At 49.7% G+C, this 16,102-nt stretch overlaps 1 protein-coding gene across 1 annotated transcript; it reads right to left on the bottom strand.

The window, feature by feature from the left end:
• Window positions 1-494: 494 nt before the first annotated feature.
• On the bottom strand, window positions 495-9,180 carry LOC103176940 (ankyrin repeat and SOCS box protein 13). Its single transcript, XM_042335973.1, has 6 exons — window positions 9,078-9,180; window positions 5,100-5,287; window positions 4,690-4,840; window positions 3,788-3,922; window positions 1,955-2,149; window positions 495-863 (listed from the first exon to the last, which is right to left on the bottom strand). Exons 1-6 carry the CDS (start codon window positions 9,088-9,090, stop codon window positions 733-735), a joined length of 813 nt encoding a protein of 270 aa, XP_042191907.1. The 5' UTR covers window positions 9,091-9,180; the 3' UTR covers window positions 495-732.
• Window positions 9,181-16,102: the final 6,922 nt, after the last annotated feature.

Here is a 16,102-nt window from a genome sequence, read left to right as displayed (position 1 = left end):
CCTCCGTGGTCAGAAAATGCTGCCCACACTCAACAGGGGGAAGTGATACCACAAGGTGTGGTTGAGGGCAGGAGGTTGGGAGGCAAGGGCTGGAGGGAGGGGGTGTTCGGGAAGGATGAGGTTGAATGGTCAAGGGGCCTTCTTCACTTGAGCCTCCCTTCTGAACTTGCAGGACTTGGGTGACCTTGACTAGATTCCTAACTGTAGCGGCGTGTGTGGGTGGGTGTGTGTGTGTGTGTGTGTGTGTGTGTGAGCGTGTGTGTGTATGTATGTTAGTGTGTGTGTGTTTGTGTGAGTGTGTGTGTGTGAGTGAGTGTGTGTTTGTATGAGTATGTGAGTGTGTGTGCGAGTGTGTGTGAGTGTGTGTGTGTGTGTTTGTATGAGTGAGTATGTGAGTGAGTGTGTGTTTGTATGAGTATGTGAGTGTGTGTGTGAGTGTGTGTGCGAGTGTGTGCGAGAGTGTGTGTGTGTGTGAGTGAGTGTGTGTGTGAGTGAGTGAGTGGGGGAGCGTGTGGGGAAGAGAAGATACTGGTTTGTGCTGAGTACGGTTGGTTGGGTTGGTTGGGTTGGTGTTGCGTTGTTGCTGTTTCCTTATGCTTCTTCCTCTCAGCAGAACTCCACGAAGCTCGTGAGCGTACCTCGACGCAATCGTTCGTTTCCCGTGAACAAAGAAACCCGATGGCTTCCGGGCAAACCATTCCCGGCCACTCGCCGGAGGTTACGCTCGCGCTTTCAGAAGTCGTAAGACAGGAAGTCAATAAGCTTCGGAGCAATGCTCAACTGAGAGATGGACTTCATCCGGCTGGGGCCCAGGGCTCTGCGAAACGTTACTCTGCAGTGATGCGCCAAACTCAATGGGGTTCCTAAAGCACAAGCAAACGCAAAGACGGCGGTTAAAGGCAGCTCGGTGGTGGTCAGCGCGCTCCCCTCGCAAGGGTTCGATTTCCGGGGCAGGGGCGAAACCTTAGGCAAGTTCCCTTACTCCAACACGCTCAAGCCTCTGTTTACCCAACGGTAAGTAGGAACCCGGTTGCTACTTATTTCCAGGAGTAATAATCCCTCCGCAACCCCCCCCCGCCCCACAAATTAATCACTCAATTCGCGACGGTCCGTGGGACACCGCTGCGCGCAATTGGCCGCCCCCTCCGTTTCGCCCCCAACGTGCACCTACCGTTTGTATTCAAACTGCACTCTAATATAAATCCAATAGAAGTATAATATAATACAAAAATAGAGGCAGGCGATGAGGCGCTGTGTACCAAACGCAAAGATTATTATGAAAGAAGGCGACGAGCCTTCCGCAGCCGGTGGAGTTTATGGAACGCCTTCCGTTTAATTGCTGCAAAGTACCACAGGATGGCAGTCTCCACAAGTGTCGCGTTGCAAATAGAAAATCAAAACAACTTCCGGTTAAATGTCAGGCAATGTCGCAAAACGCTTTACAGTTTCTTTTTGGGGGGGGCGGTAGGGGTCGGTCGGGTGCCTGATACGCGCAGAAATTGCGCACCGCAGTCTCCCACAAACAGTCACGGATCGAGTGACCAAATTATTATTTAGTGTTGTTTACGTGCTCCCGATGTGAAGGACACTACCTACACACTTGTCGTTGAATCTTGTTGTTATTTCTTTAGTTATTATCTTTTGAAGGTATTATTGCCCCCGGAAAAGCGATCCGCCAATCGACTAGCAACCGGGTTCCTACTTACTCCTGGGAAATAGAGGCGCGCGCGTGTGTGTGTGTGTGTGTGTGAGTGTGTGTGGGGGGTAAGGAAACTCGCCTAAGGTTTCGCTCTGCCCGGGAATCGAACCCGGGTCCTCTCGAGCGCTCCAACCGCTGAGCTACGGGACTCCACAAACTATCAGGCTCCAAAAAAAACTGAAGTCCCAGCTCAGGTCTCTGTGGCCGGCCGTCAACTCCACCCAGCCAACGCGAGGAGCGCCCCCGTTCACTTACTCTCAAAGTGCTGCAGGCATTTGGACGATGGGGTGTTGGAGGAGCCTGTGAAACTGAGAGGTTTCCTCCCCTGATTGTCCTCCGCGTAGACGTTGGCCCCGTAGTCAACCAGCATGGTGATCAAGTCCACGTTCCTGGTCTTGGCGGCCAGGTGCAGAGCTGTCTCGTGGAGTTTGGCCGTGTTGACGTTGGCCCCTGGCGTGGAACACAAGACAGTCACTACAACAACAACGCCACCACCACCACCAACACGTTACACTTGTACAGCGCCTCTCGTGTCCCAAGGTGCCGGACACTCAAGGATTTGGACCCGAGCTGGGGGTTGGGATCAGGAGGGGTGGAGGGCAGGGAGGGTAAGAGTTTAGGAGGGTGACCGAAGGCGCGGTCAAGGAGGAGTGTCTTGAGATGGGCCTTGAAGGAGGCGAGGGAGAGAGCCAGACGAAGGGACTGTGGGATGGAGTTCCAAAGGGTGGAGGCAGGAACCAGGATACCGAGACCGACACAGAGGGTTGACTCGATTCTGATATCCCATTGACAGGCACGTCACCGTGGAGCCAATTCAACCCCAAAGAACCCCTAATGTATTGCCCTTCCCGGGAATCGAACCCTGGTCCTCTCACTCGCAAGACAAATGCTCTAACCACAACGCCACTGAACTCCACACCTCTGCCACCTCCTGCTGGTGACGTCTGTTAGTGCACATATTGTTACTGTGAGTGACAAATATAGGTTTGAGCCAAAGGTTAACATACGAACACAAGAAACGCTTGATCAGGGTCCATCTAGTTCGCCTTCCACCTTCCTGGCGGTCGCAGGCAAGTACGTCCCAAACTCCCCGTGTCCTGTATCCCACCGTGTTATTTCCTCAAAGAAATCTATCTAATCTGTGTTTGAAGGAATCAACACTTCCTGCTCCAACTGTCTCCCCGAGGAACCTGTTCCACAGGTTCGCTATTCGCTCTGAAATAAGTGTTCGCGTAGATTTGTTCTGAATTTCTCCCCCTTTCAGGCGCAGGCCGTGTCCTCCGGCTTTACTACGCTGGACAGGTTGAAACAGCCTGTCCTGATCTATATTGTTTTGTCGTTTAAGAATCTTAAAGACAGCAATCGTGTCGCCTCTCAATCTTCTCCTTGCCCGCGTGAACGTGCCCGATTTACCGAGTCGCTCCTCGTAGTCCAGTCCTTCCATTCCCTCAATCATTTTGGTTGCCCTGCTCTGTACCTCCTCGCTTTCTCCAATACCCTTTCTGTACTGCGGCGACCAGAACTCTACACAGTCCTCCAAGTAAGGTGTCACCAATGATTTATACATGCGGCAGGATTACCCCACTATTTCTGCTGCTATTGGTCCTTTGATGCATCCCATCCCGACATCTGGTTCGCTCTACTCACTGCCCCAGAGCGTTGTTGGGAGAGCTCCAATCTATTGTCGATCAGGACTCCCAGGTCCTTTTAGTTTTCCATACATATTATTATCCTTCCGCTCAAATGATAGTCCCTTCCAGGATTTTTTTTGTGAAGTACTTTACATTTCTGCACGTTGAATTTTCACCTGCCGCCCATCTGCCCAATTCCCAAGTATGTTCAAATCCTCCTGTAACCTATCTGGTTCAGCTCCGCAACCTGCCGCCCACATTAGGTTGGGTTGGCGTCACCTGCAAACTTAAGCCACTGTGCGCGCGACTCCTGACCTGCAGATCGTTTATAAAAATATTGAACGCAAGAGGGTCGCACGACAGACCCTTGTGGAACTCCACCGGTAACACTTTCCCGGCTTGATGACCTTCCCTCTGTGCGGTGGCACGGGACACGGTTCGAATCGAACGCGCTAACCTGCGTCAAGCAGGATCTTGACGCAGTCGATGTGCTGCCGAGAGCAGGCGATATGCAACGGGGTCCCGAAGTAAATATTTTGAGCCTCCATGTGAGCCCCCTCCTCTATCAGCAGCTTCACGCACTCCGCACTGCCTGCAAAAACACACAAAGGCCAGTCGGTAACTCCCTTTCTGGAGGCAAAAATCTTCCGCTATATCACATGCAAGGATTATGATTATTATTATTATTATTGTTATGATAATATCTCATTTTCCTGCCCGGAGGCCACCGCTGCAATTGTCGAGAGCTTCGAGATGCTCTTTTACATGAAAGGTGCCGATGCAGTGCGATAAGGTGCTACATCAAATGCAACAACTTGCACGTATATAGCGCCCTTCACGTGGGGCAGCAGCCCCGGAGCGCAGTCTGACAACGAGCCATTTATCTATTATTCTAATTGCAAGCTCTTAATTTCAGACCTGCATCTGTCACTTGACCTAGATACCAATTAAGCCCTGAGATTTTATACTGAGGCATCAGCACAGATTGTGAGCGCGAGCGACTTGAACCCATAACATTTCTGACCCAGAGGCGAGTGCGCTAATCGTAATAAATAATAATAATAATAATAATAACCCTTGCATTTGATGTAAGGGTCAAATGCCTTCTCAGGTCGTCCGAGACGTCTCAAAGCGCTTCACGGGATATACTGTAAAGTGAATTGACTGTATATTTTGTGGGCGAAAGGCAGCAGCCAATCGCGCACCGCAGCGTCCCCACAAACAGCCGTGGATTGAGTGACCAATTCATTATTATTATTATTATTTTTTGAAGGAATTGTTATCCCAAGAAAAGCGATCCATTCTGCTTACTGCGTAGTGACTGTGTCATTTGTAGACGTTACATTGCCTGCGACTTACCGCTCATGCAGGCCTCGTGGAGGGGCGACACGGTGTAGATGGGCGGATTGACCTTTGCTCCGTGACTTATCAGCAACTTCACGCATTCTATGCTGCCGGCGGCACAGGCATCACACAGGGGGGTACTCCCGTCAATGTTCCTGGCGTCGACCTAACGGGTGAGAGGTTTTTAACCGTCGAAACTCACCCGGCGAATCTTCGGCCACGCTCGGGCTGCGCGAGAAACAAGAGCGGTGGGTCTTTCTGGCGAGACGTTAAACCCAGGTCCTTTCTAAGGCTTGTTCCCCCCCCACCCACCTCCGCCCCCCACCCACCTCCGCCCCCCACCCACCTCCGCCCCCACCCGCCGACAAATACCCACAGATATGAGTTGGCCATCCACCTCGTGGCTGAATGATTTTGCGACTGACCTGAGCTCCCGCAGCAAGCAACAGCTGCACCGACTGGATCTGCCCCCGGATGCTCGCCTCGTGTAAGGGGGTGATGGAGTCCACGGTCACTATGTTCACGCAGGCCCCGTTCTCGATCAGCGCCTTCAACTCCAGCACCTGCCCCTGTTTGATGGCTTCGTGGACCGGAGTCCGATCAGCCCAGAAATCTGAGCGCAAACACCACGGGTTATTTTTTTGTTTACCGCAGCACAAAACTGGCTGCCGGTTTCGCCCACAAAGTACACGCAGTCGATTCACTTACCGGTATATCCCGCGAAGCGCTTTGAGACGTCTCGACCACGTGATAAAGCGCTGCGTACTTAAGGAGTGTAATAAACCTTATAATAATAATAATCCTTGGGTTTGACACGGCGGCTTATCACGTCTTCGAGACGTCTCAAAGCGCTTCACGGAATATACTGCAAAGTGAACTGACTGTATATTTTGTGGGCAAAACGCAGCAGCTAACTGCGCACAGCAGCGTCCCCACAAACAGTCGTGCGTTGAGTGATCACATTTTTTTTAAGGGATTATACCACCGGACGAGCGATCCACCAATCGACTGACCACCAGGTTCCTACTGCTGGGTAACCAAGAGGCGAATGAGAAAGGGAAGATCAACCAACAGAGAATGGGAGAGAAGGAAGAGGACAGGCAAAGCGAAAGTGAAAGAGGAGGCCAAAGTGAAAGAGAAACAAAAGACAGAGAAGGGGAGAGACAATTTCCTTACTCCACCTGCCTCTGTTTCGCCAGCAGTAAGTCGGAACCCCTCAGTTGTTAGTCGATCGGCGGATTGCTTTCCGGGTGGAATAATCCCTTCAAAAAACATAATACTAATTGGGTCACCCAATCCACGACTGTCTGTGGGACGAAGAATATTTGTCCGCAGAATATACAGTCAATTCACTTCGCGGCATCTTCTGTGAAGTGCTTGGAGACGTCTTGACCACGTTATAAGGCGCTGTATCAAATGCAAGGATTATTGGAAGCCCATCGCCATGTTCAACAGTATCCCAACCAGACAGAGGTCCACATAGTGTACGTTGTCTACGTGAGTGGAAAGGGTAAGAGAGCGTAAGAAAGCGAAATAAAGGCAGAAAGTGAAAGAGATCAGAAGAAAAAAATGAAGGGGGGAGAGGGGAAAGCAAGCATGTACGTGAAACTTTGAAAGAATAAGAGGTGAAGAAAGAAAGAAAGAAAGAAAGAAAGAAAGAAAGAAAGAAAGAAAGAAAGAAAGAAAGAAAGAAAGAAAGAAAGAAAGAAAGAAAGAAAGAAAGAAAGAAAGAAAGAAAGAAAGAAAGAAAGAAAGAAAGAAAGAAAGGAGGAAAGGAGGAAAGAAAAGTGAAAGAGATTCAAGATTAGGTAGAGAGAGAAAGTAAAAGTAGAAGGGGCACCGGTAAAATGGGCCAAGAGGAAAATCGAGGGAAAGTAGAGGGAAATGAGAGAATAAAAGTGGGAGGAAACAAAACAGAAGTGAAGGAGAAGTGGAACAAGAAAGGGGAAAGACAAAACAGTGAGAGAGATGGAAAGTTGAGAGAGAAGGCAAATAAATCAAGGAGAAAGGAAACAGATAAGGCGCCAGTAAGAGAAACAAGAAAAGATAAAGACACAGGAGTAGGAAGCGGTAAAGCACGCGAGATGAGGAAAGGGGAAAATAAGTAAAAAATAATAATTTGGTCACTCCATCCACGGCTGTTTTGTGGGACGCTGCTGTGCGCAATTGGCTGCCCCGTTGCGCCCATGAACATATGCAGCCGATTCACTTTTGCGGTATATTCTCTCTGGACGGCTGTGAGATGTGATAAGCCGATGTACCCAAAATGCAAATGCAAGGATTTAAAACTAGAGAAATACAGAAAAAGAGAAACAGCAACAAATTGCATTTGTACTGCGCCTTTCCCGTCGGAAGGGGGAAAAAGAGAGGAGCCTCGTAACAGCAATAATCTTTACGTTTGACACAGCGCCTCATCGCATCTCCGAGACGTCTCAAAGCGCTTCACAGAATACACTGTAAAGTGAATTCACTGTATATTTTGTGGGCGAGACGGGGCAGCCAATTGGGCACAGCAGCGTCCCCACAAGTAGCCATGGACTGAGTGACCAATTTATTAATATTATTTAATCTGCTCCCTTCCAACATTCGGACCCTACAGCTACGAAATTCTCTGTAGTCACGCTGGGTGTGTAGCTCTGTCATTTTAGTCATTGTAATAATCATAATAATTCTTGTATATGTACGCAATGCATTCAGAGGGAGAAAGGGGACATGAGGAGATGTGATAGCGTGCTATAAAAATGCAAGGTCTTCCAAAGTGATTTCATACTGAAATGGTAACTTATCCCCAATTTGAGCGCTCGAACACGCTACCCGTGTAAAGTTGATGTTGTTGCTATCCCCTCTTTCATTTATTCACTGGGAATTTTCACCACCGCAGCGGGTAAAAGAGATCCTGCCATAACGTGAGCAGTCAGTGCATACCCGCTGCAGTTATATAACACGTCTACAGTTTTATATATGACATAATATGCTCAATCCAGGACTGTTTGTGGGGAGACGCTGCTGTGTACAATTGGCTGCCGCGTTTCGCCCACAAAATACCCAGTCAATCCACTTCACGGTATATTCCGGGAAGCGCTTTGAGACCCGTCTCAGCGACGCGATAAAGCGCTGCGTTGTGATGGGATTATTTCTTACGCTGCAGGATTATTTTTTTCGCAGTACTTTTACGATTAGAACAAAGCAACTGCGTTCATTCCCGCACGAACGAGGGAGATGCGGGCCGATGCAGTACAGAACTGATTCAGTTCCTCCGAAGGATGCAAATGGAATGGTGGGCAAAGCAAGAGAAAAAAAACTAATTGCGTTTGTACGGCGCCTTTCACGAAAAACAGGAGTAGGGTTAACTGATCAGCGATTAAACACATGGTATGTGAAGCCCCGGAACCTTTATGGCGGGCAGTCCAAACATCTTGTTTTACCATCAAGAGGGGGGGTGGGGGGGAGGGGGACTGTTTTCCTGCAGCCCCACAGAACTCCCTGAAACATTAAAAATTCCAACATCAAGCTATAGTGGAGTCCTGTAGCTCAGTGGTTAGAGCACTCGCTTTGCAAGTGAGAGACCTGAGTTCAATTCCAGGCAGAGGGCGAAACCTTGGGCAAGTTTCCTTACTCCACACAGAGCCTAATAATAATCCCTCCAAAACCAAAACCAATAATAAATTGGTCATTTTCAATCCGCGACTGTTTGTGGGACATTGCTGTGCGCAATTGGCTGCCGCGTTTGCTCACAAATATACAGTCAATTCACTTTACGGTATATTCTGTGAAGCGCTTTGGGACGTCCTCTCCCGACGTGAAAAGCGCTATATCAAATGAAAGGATTATTATTATTATTATTATTATTATAATACTGCGTTTGCTCTGCAATGTCACACTGCAAGAAACCTTCCCCCATTTTACATCTACAGTATCTCTCTCTCTCTCTCTCTCTACACTACACACACACACACACCACACACACGAAACAGAAACCGAAACACGCAAGAGAAAAGCCACAGGACAACAGCAAAGTGACAAGGCAGGAAAACACAAGACAGGAAACCCTCTGCATGTAATGTAATTAATGTCATTAATGTCATATATTTCTTTAAAACACAGCCTTCTCTTTTCTCTCTCTTTCTCTTTCTTTCTCTCTCTCTCTCTCTCTCTCTCTTTCTCTCATTCAAAGCTCTCTTTCTTTCCCCCCCACTTTTGTTTTTAATGGGTGTTTTTGTTTTGTGTAATAATAATAATATATTATTTTTAAAAAAAAGCAGCAAAGAAAAGGGGAAGAAGGGGGGGAAGGGAAGGGGGGGAACCTCACTGGGAAAAATAAACCTGACACAAAAGCACACAACCCCCCCCCCCCCCCCCACCCTCTTTACAGGTGCCATGTACATGTGCAATCACATACTCACACATGTGTGACATACTGCAGCTGTGCTCTCAGTGACATCTGTGTCCCTCCACACACACACACACACACACACACACAGCTGGTGCCGGGTCACGTGCCCCCATTGTCCTGAGCGGCTACAGTATCCGCCGCCGCCGCCGCCGCGGGGCCCGCTGGGAGTTGTAGTCGCGGCCCTCCCCACTCGCAGCCGCTCGCCGCTCGCACTACAACTCCCAGGAGGCACCGCCGCCGCCGCCGCCGCCGCGCATGCGCTCCGGCCCCTGATGCCCCGGAAAGCTACAACTCGGAAGCGACGAGAGATTTGTGAATGGAGCAGAGCTTCGAGCGCTAAGAGGGTTCAGGGGCTCCCCCCAGCGGCCGCTTGGGGTGTTGTCACCTTATAATGATAATAATAATAATAATAATAATAATAATAATAATAATCCTTGCATTTGATATAGCGCTTTTCACGTCGGGAGGACGTCCCAAAGCGCTTCACAGAACACACTGTAAAGTGAATTGACTGTATATTTGTGGGCGAACGCGGCAGCCAATTGTGCACAGCAATGTCCCACAAACAGTCGTGGGTTGAAAATGACCAATTTATTATTGTTTTGGGTTTTGGAGGATTATTATTAGGCTCTGTGTGGAGTAAGGAAACTTGCCCGAGGTTTCGCCCTCTGCCTGGAATTGAACCCAGGTCTCTCACTTGCAAAGCGAGTGCTCTAACCACTGAGCTACAGGACTCCGACTGAGTTACAGGACTCATGTCTCTGTGCCTGTGTTGTTTAACCCTTATCTGCCTCTCTAAGTTGGTGGATTTCAATAGTAATGATAACGATGATGATGATGATGATGATGATGATGATGATGATAATCCTTGGATTGGAGATGGCGCCTTTTATCGCGTGTTCCAGACCTTCTCGAAGCGCTTCGCGGGAAGCCCTGCAGAGCCTGGCCTAGCGGCCGCGTGCTTTGTGGGCGAGGCTGCGGCGTTCCCCGACGCTGGAGCGTCAGCCCCAGACGCCGCGAGTTCACGCGGCGAACTCGCTACCGATTGAGCAAGGCCGACAAAGGACGTCGCTGCGCCACGCGGGGCCGGAGAGTCGCACGGCGAACGTTAGCCGAGGCTCTCCCGGAACGTTAGGAGCTAAACGCGTTCTCCGGGTCGAGACAGAATCTGCAGTGAGAACCGAAGGAAGCAGCGATGGCGCAGTTTGGTTACACTACAGAACACAATAATTCTAAGATTCAATAGCGAGGGAGTGGGGTTGATTTGGACAGCACCGTTGAGAGAGCCGACACAGGCGCGAGGGGCCAATCGGCCTCCTTCTGCGTTGTATAATTCCTATGATTCTACGTTTGCCTTTAGCGCGAGCGCTTCCAATAACGAGGCCTTGCGATTCCTAAAATTGCCAGTTGTATGGAATTGACCGCAGTTACACTGCAGCAGAAAAGGCAGCAGCGCTGAAGTGATTGCACGCTCGTGGTTTGATATTCCAGATTTGGATCTGCTCCATCTACTCCATCTACTGCGCGGCCTTATAATAATGATGATGATAATAATAATAATAATCCTTGCATTTGACGTAGCGTCTTATCGCGTCATTGAGCCGACTCAAAGCGCTTCACAGAAGATATTGTCGAGAGCATCGACTGTGTAGTTTCGTATTTTGAAATGAATGACCCAGTCTTGGTTAGAGCACTCGCCTCTCAAGCGAGAGGACCCGGGTTCGATTCCTGGGCAGCGCGATACGTTAGCCAAGTTTCCTTACTCCACGCGCCTCTGTTTACTAGCAGTAAGTAGGAACCCCCCCACCCCAGTAGTTAGTCGATTGGCGGATTGCTTTTCCGGGGGCAATAAGCCCTTCAAAAAAAAATAATGATACTTTAGTCACTCAATCCACGTCTGTTTGTGCCACACCGCTGTGTACAATTGGCTGCCGCCTTTCGCCCACAAAATGTACAGTCAATTCACTTCACGGCATATTCTCGAAGACCAGATAAGGCGCTCTCTCAAGTGCAAGCATTATTATTGTTATCGTATGAATCAATTAGAAAATCTAAAGCTACGACTCGGAATTAGGAATCCGAGGGATTTCTGGGGTGCGATTTATTTTCGATGGCAACCACGTGCCCTGAGGGTCCTTCTCCGTCCCTGCAAAAGACATGTTGCAACTGGAAAGCAGCTGAGATCGGATCCTTACACGCCTTTAGGAAACAGCTGTCCTTTAGAAAAAGGTAAGGCACTTGTCCCGCCTTTAATGCGGCTATAATCCCTTCGCCTTGCCTCTCCACACACAGGCGCGCACACCCACAAAAAATAATAATTTGATCACTCAACCCACGGCTGTTGGCGGGACGCTGCTGTGCGCGATTAGCTGCCGCCTTTCCGACCACAAAATATAGTCAGTTCACCTTACGGTATAATCCCTGAAGCGCCTCCGGACGTGAAAGGCGCTTTACAACTGCAATTTTGTCGTTTTGTGGTGGTTGAGACGTCTCGACGATGTGAGAAGGTGCTATATCAAGTGCGAGGATAATTATTCTGATAACCAAGCGTGATGTACAAACGTCACGTGGTTATGGATGGGTTTTGCGGCATTGAGGCAGCTGCTTCGTTCGCTGCTCTTATTCTCTAATGATAACTTAAGATCCAGAAGTTTGGGAAACAGGTTGTAAGGTGCGGTCGTACGCGACCAACCTACAGAACCGCATTATACAAGACATTCATGCTTTGCAGTAATTTATTGTTCAGCTCACGTCTGACCTAGATTTCATCACAGTTTTGTTGCGTTGCTGCTGTTGTTAAGTAACCGGTTGCACACACCTCTTGGTCAACCCCCTCATCCCAGGAACCAACCGAGTGAATCTACGCCGCACCCCCTCTAAGGCGAGTACGTCCTTTCTTAAATAAGGAGACCAAAACTGCACACAATATTTTCGGTGCGGTCTCACCAAAGCTCTATGCAGTTGCAACAAGACTTCCCTACTCTTGTACTCTTAACCCTTTTGCAATGAACGCCAACATGGCATTAGCCTTCCTAGTCGCTTGCTGTGTACCTGCACACTAACTTCTTGTGACTGATGCACAAGGACACCCAAATCCCTCTGAACACTAACCCTACCTCAACAATCCGCTTTTCTATTTTTTACTACCGAGGTGAATAACTTCACCCCCCCCCCCCGTTATACTCCATCTGCCATCTTCTTACCCACTCACCTCGCCTGTCTAGTTCCCTTTGCATTCTTTGGGTGTCATCCTCGCAGCTTTTACTCTCCCACCTATCTTGGTATCATCCGCGGATTTAAATATGTTAAGTTCTCTTTCCTCATCCTGATCGTTGATATATACTGTAAATAATTGAGGCCAAAGCATTGATCCCTGTGGCACTCCGCTGGTCACATCCTGCCAATCTGAGAAGGACCCGTTTATCCCGACTCTCTGTTTTCTTCCTGTCAGCCACGCTCCAATCCATGCTGATAGATTACCTTTAATTCCACGGGCTCTAGTCTTATGCAACAGCCTCTCATGTGGCACCTTGTTGAATGCCTTCTGGAAATCCAAATACACCACATCCACTGGTTCCCCCCCTCATCTCACCTGCCAGTCACATCCGCGGATGCCGGATCCATCCACACCTTCAAGGGTGAGGTTGACAGATTGTTGGTGGGTTCAGGGTATTAAGGGGTAACGGGGAGAAAGCGGAAAGTTGGAATTGAAAGGATCAGTTGAGGTACAGATCAGCCGTTATCTAATGAGATGGCGGAACAGGCTCGATGGGCTGAATGGCCTCATCCTGTGTTCCTGTGGAGATTTGTATGCGTGTGTGTGTGTGTGTGTGTGTGTGTGTGTGTATGCAGCGTTTTTGGTTATTAGCGTTTCTCACCTGTATTTTTCTTTAAACTTGATTGGCTTTGCTTCTCCACGTGAGGTCCCATTCATATTCACATCGGGAATACCAGTCACACGCCGGCACAGCTCATTCCGTGTGGCTCATTTTTATTGCTGGCTCATTCGCGGTTAGTGCAGTTGTTGGGAACCGCTTTGTGCGCTCGTCGTGTGCGCTCTTAATTTCTTCTGGGAAAAGGGACCACGGTAAAGATACATAAGAGAGCTGATCGCTGCAGTGATCGCTCAGGGAGAGACGCGTGAATGAACCTTTCACATAAACAGCATCAATGTCTTGTGGGGTGGGGGGGGGAAGGTTTCTTACTCCTTTCCCCCCCCCCCCACCATTGGAGATCTATTCTAAATGCGGTTTGGAGGGTTCTTTTACTTATTATGATTAATATTGCATTTGGTGGGGAGAACGGTGCCGCTTTGCTTCACTGACGAACGAGGTGCGATCCACGACTGTTTGTGGGACACTGCTGCGCGCAACAAAACACACACCGTACGTGTTCGGCAGTTTAGTATGTTAATGCCTTTCACTGCACCATTCAGTAAAAGGTAATACCTTATCGCTGATGCGCTTCTTCATTAGTTTCTGCCTTCCCTTTTGTAACCTCGGTCGGATCCTACACTACAGGCCTAATGCTTGGGTTTCCCAGCGTGAGGAAGGGTCCAATGGGCCATCCACACAAACATTATTAATGTAATAACACGACTTGCATTTATTACCCCTCACCTCCTTCAAGACTCATCTCAAGACCCTCCTCTTTGACCGTGCCTTCGGTCACCCTCCGACCCCCGGCTCGGGTCCAAAACTCTGACCGTCCAGCACCTCGGGACGTCCTCCCGACGTGAAAGGCGGGTGACAGAATATCATTTTGTCGTTGCTGTTGTGTCGCGCCCTTCACGCTAGGGGTCGCGTCCCGGAGCGCTTAAATGATAATAACAGTCCTTGCATTTGATACGGCGCCTTATCACATCGTTGAGACGTCTCAAAGCGCTTCACGGGATGTACGGTAGAGTGGAGTGACTGGGTATTTGGAAACGCAGCAGCCAATTCCGCACAGCGCCGTCCCACAAACAGTCGTGGATTGAATGATCAAATCATTGCCCCCGGAAAGAGATCAGCCAATTGACTACCGACCGGGTTCCTACTCGCCGCGAGGTAAACAGGCGTGCGGAGCGAGGAAACCCTCCGAAGGTTTGGCCCCGCCCGGGAATCAACCCCGGGTCCTCTCGCTTGCGAGGTGAGAGAGCTCTGACCGCCGCGCTACGGGAAGCCTCTTGTCATCTCATCTAATATTACTCCTCTAAGTAATATTATTATTATTATTATATTTACTATTGTTAGTATTGTTGGTGTATTCACTCCTATGATTCTCGTTATCATTCTCTTCATTGTTTATTGTAGGGCTTCTGTTTCGTCGGTGTTCATTAATTTGACCTGCGCGTGCGCCCGCGTGTGCGTGTGCGTGTGCGTGTGTGTGTGTGCGCGCGTGTTTGTGGGGGGGGGGTTGTCTGTAGCAGTTTACGAGGGTAATAACCCCCTTAAAAAAAATGCGGTCACTCCACTCGATCCACGACTGCTTGTGGGGACGCTGCTGTGCGCAATGCGGCTGCCGCGTTACACCCCCGAAACGCACAGTCGCAGTCCGTTCTGCGAAGCGCTTCGAGACGTCTCGACGATGCGATGAGCATCGAGTGCCAGGATTTCCTATTATTATTATTATTATTATTATTAATACTACTACTACTTGCATTCGATACGCGGCGTCTCGACGCGCTTCACAAGTCACGCCGCGAAGCGGATTTGGCCGACTGCGCTTTTCGTGGGCGAAACGGGTGCAATCCACAAGAGAGTAAAATAAAATCACACTCATCGCGAGTGAGCGCACGGACAATAATCAACGGAGCAACGGCAACGATCGGAGTGAACGGAATAACGATGACAAACGCAGCGAATAGAACGGCGATAAAAACCTTTGCAAAACACTAATAACGTCTCGACCGTTCGATACGGCGCCTCAGCGCGCGGCCGAGACGCCTCGAAGCGCTTCCCCCCGGGACCGGCCGTCAAGCCCATCGGCCGCGTACCGCGCGGGCGCAGCGCGGCGGCCGATCGCCCACCAACCACGCGGTTTTTTTTTATTTAATGTAAAAAAAAAGATCATTGTTTTCGAAAGGATTATTTCCCCCAAACGCCCGCCCGCCCGCCACCCGCCCGTCCGCCGCCGCCACCCCCTCCGCCCCAGGGTCCGGCCAATCCCAGCCTTCCCGGTCAACAGGAGGCGAGCGGCGTAAGGAAAACTCGCCGGAGGGTTTGGCCGTCGCGCTTTGAAAGAAAAGAGAGCAATGACAAGAAGAAGGAGGAGGAGGAGGAGGAGGAGGAGAAGAAGGAGAAGGAGAAAATATCCGAACGCAGAGAGAGTTCAAGCGCAGACGCGCGGACGGTCGCACAAAGAGTGGGCAAATGCAATGCGCTGTCGCTGTGGTCTCTCGTCCAACTCCTTCCTCTCTGCGAACCAGAGCCAAAGGCCAATGGGACTTGGACTTCCTCTCCTTTTTTTTTGGTTTCTCTTTCTCTCTCTCTCTCTCTCTCTGTCAGTCAATGTGTGACTCTCTCTCTGACTCTCTCTCTCTCTCTCCTCCCCTTCCCTTCCACATGCTCTTGGACTTCCTGCACAAGAGCAAATAACTCCTCTCCTCTTGTGACTATTGTGAGGGACAGAGAGAGAGAGAGAGAGAGAAATAGAAATAGATAGAAAGAAAAAAAAAAGAAAGAGAGAGAGAGTGTGTAAAGAGAGAGAGAGAGAGAGAGAAGGAGAAGAAGAGAAGACATTTCATTTTTTTTCTCTCTCTGTGTCTTGTCTTCTGTGTTGACTTGTGTCCCCCCCCATCCCCACCCCCCACCACCTCTTACCCCCCCCACCCCCCCCCACCCCCCCAACCCCCCCCCACCCCACACCCCCTGAATGTATCCATTCCCCCCCCAGAAATGTAACAAAATTGTAACAAAAATGTAACAAAGAGAGGATATGATTGTATCTGTTTTTGCACACAACCCCCAACACATTGTCTCCCCCCCTCACCCCCACTCTCTCCCCTCTACCCCACCCCCCCCCCCCCCCACCCCCCCCCTTATTTTTTTTGGG

This window comes from Callorhinchus milii, unplaced genomic scaffold, assembly GCF_018977255.1.
Source record: "Callorhinchus milii isolate IMCB2004 unplaced genomic scaffold, IMCB_Cmil_1.0 Scaffold5, whole genome shotgun sequence".
NCBI classification, from domain to species: Eukaryota; Metazoa; Chordata; class Chondrichthyes; order Chimaeriformes; family Callorhinchidae; genus Callorhinchus; species Callorhinchus milii.
The sequence above is the reverse complement of the archived record's forward strand: the minus strand, read 5'-3'. Positions and strand labels throughout refer to the sequence as shown.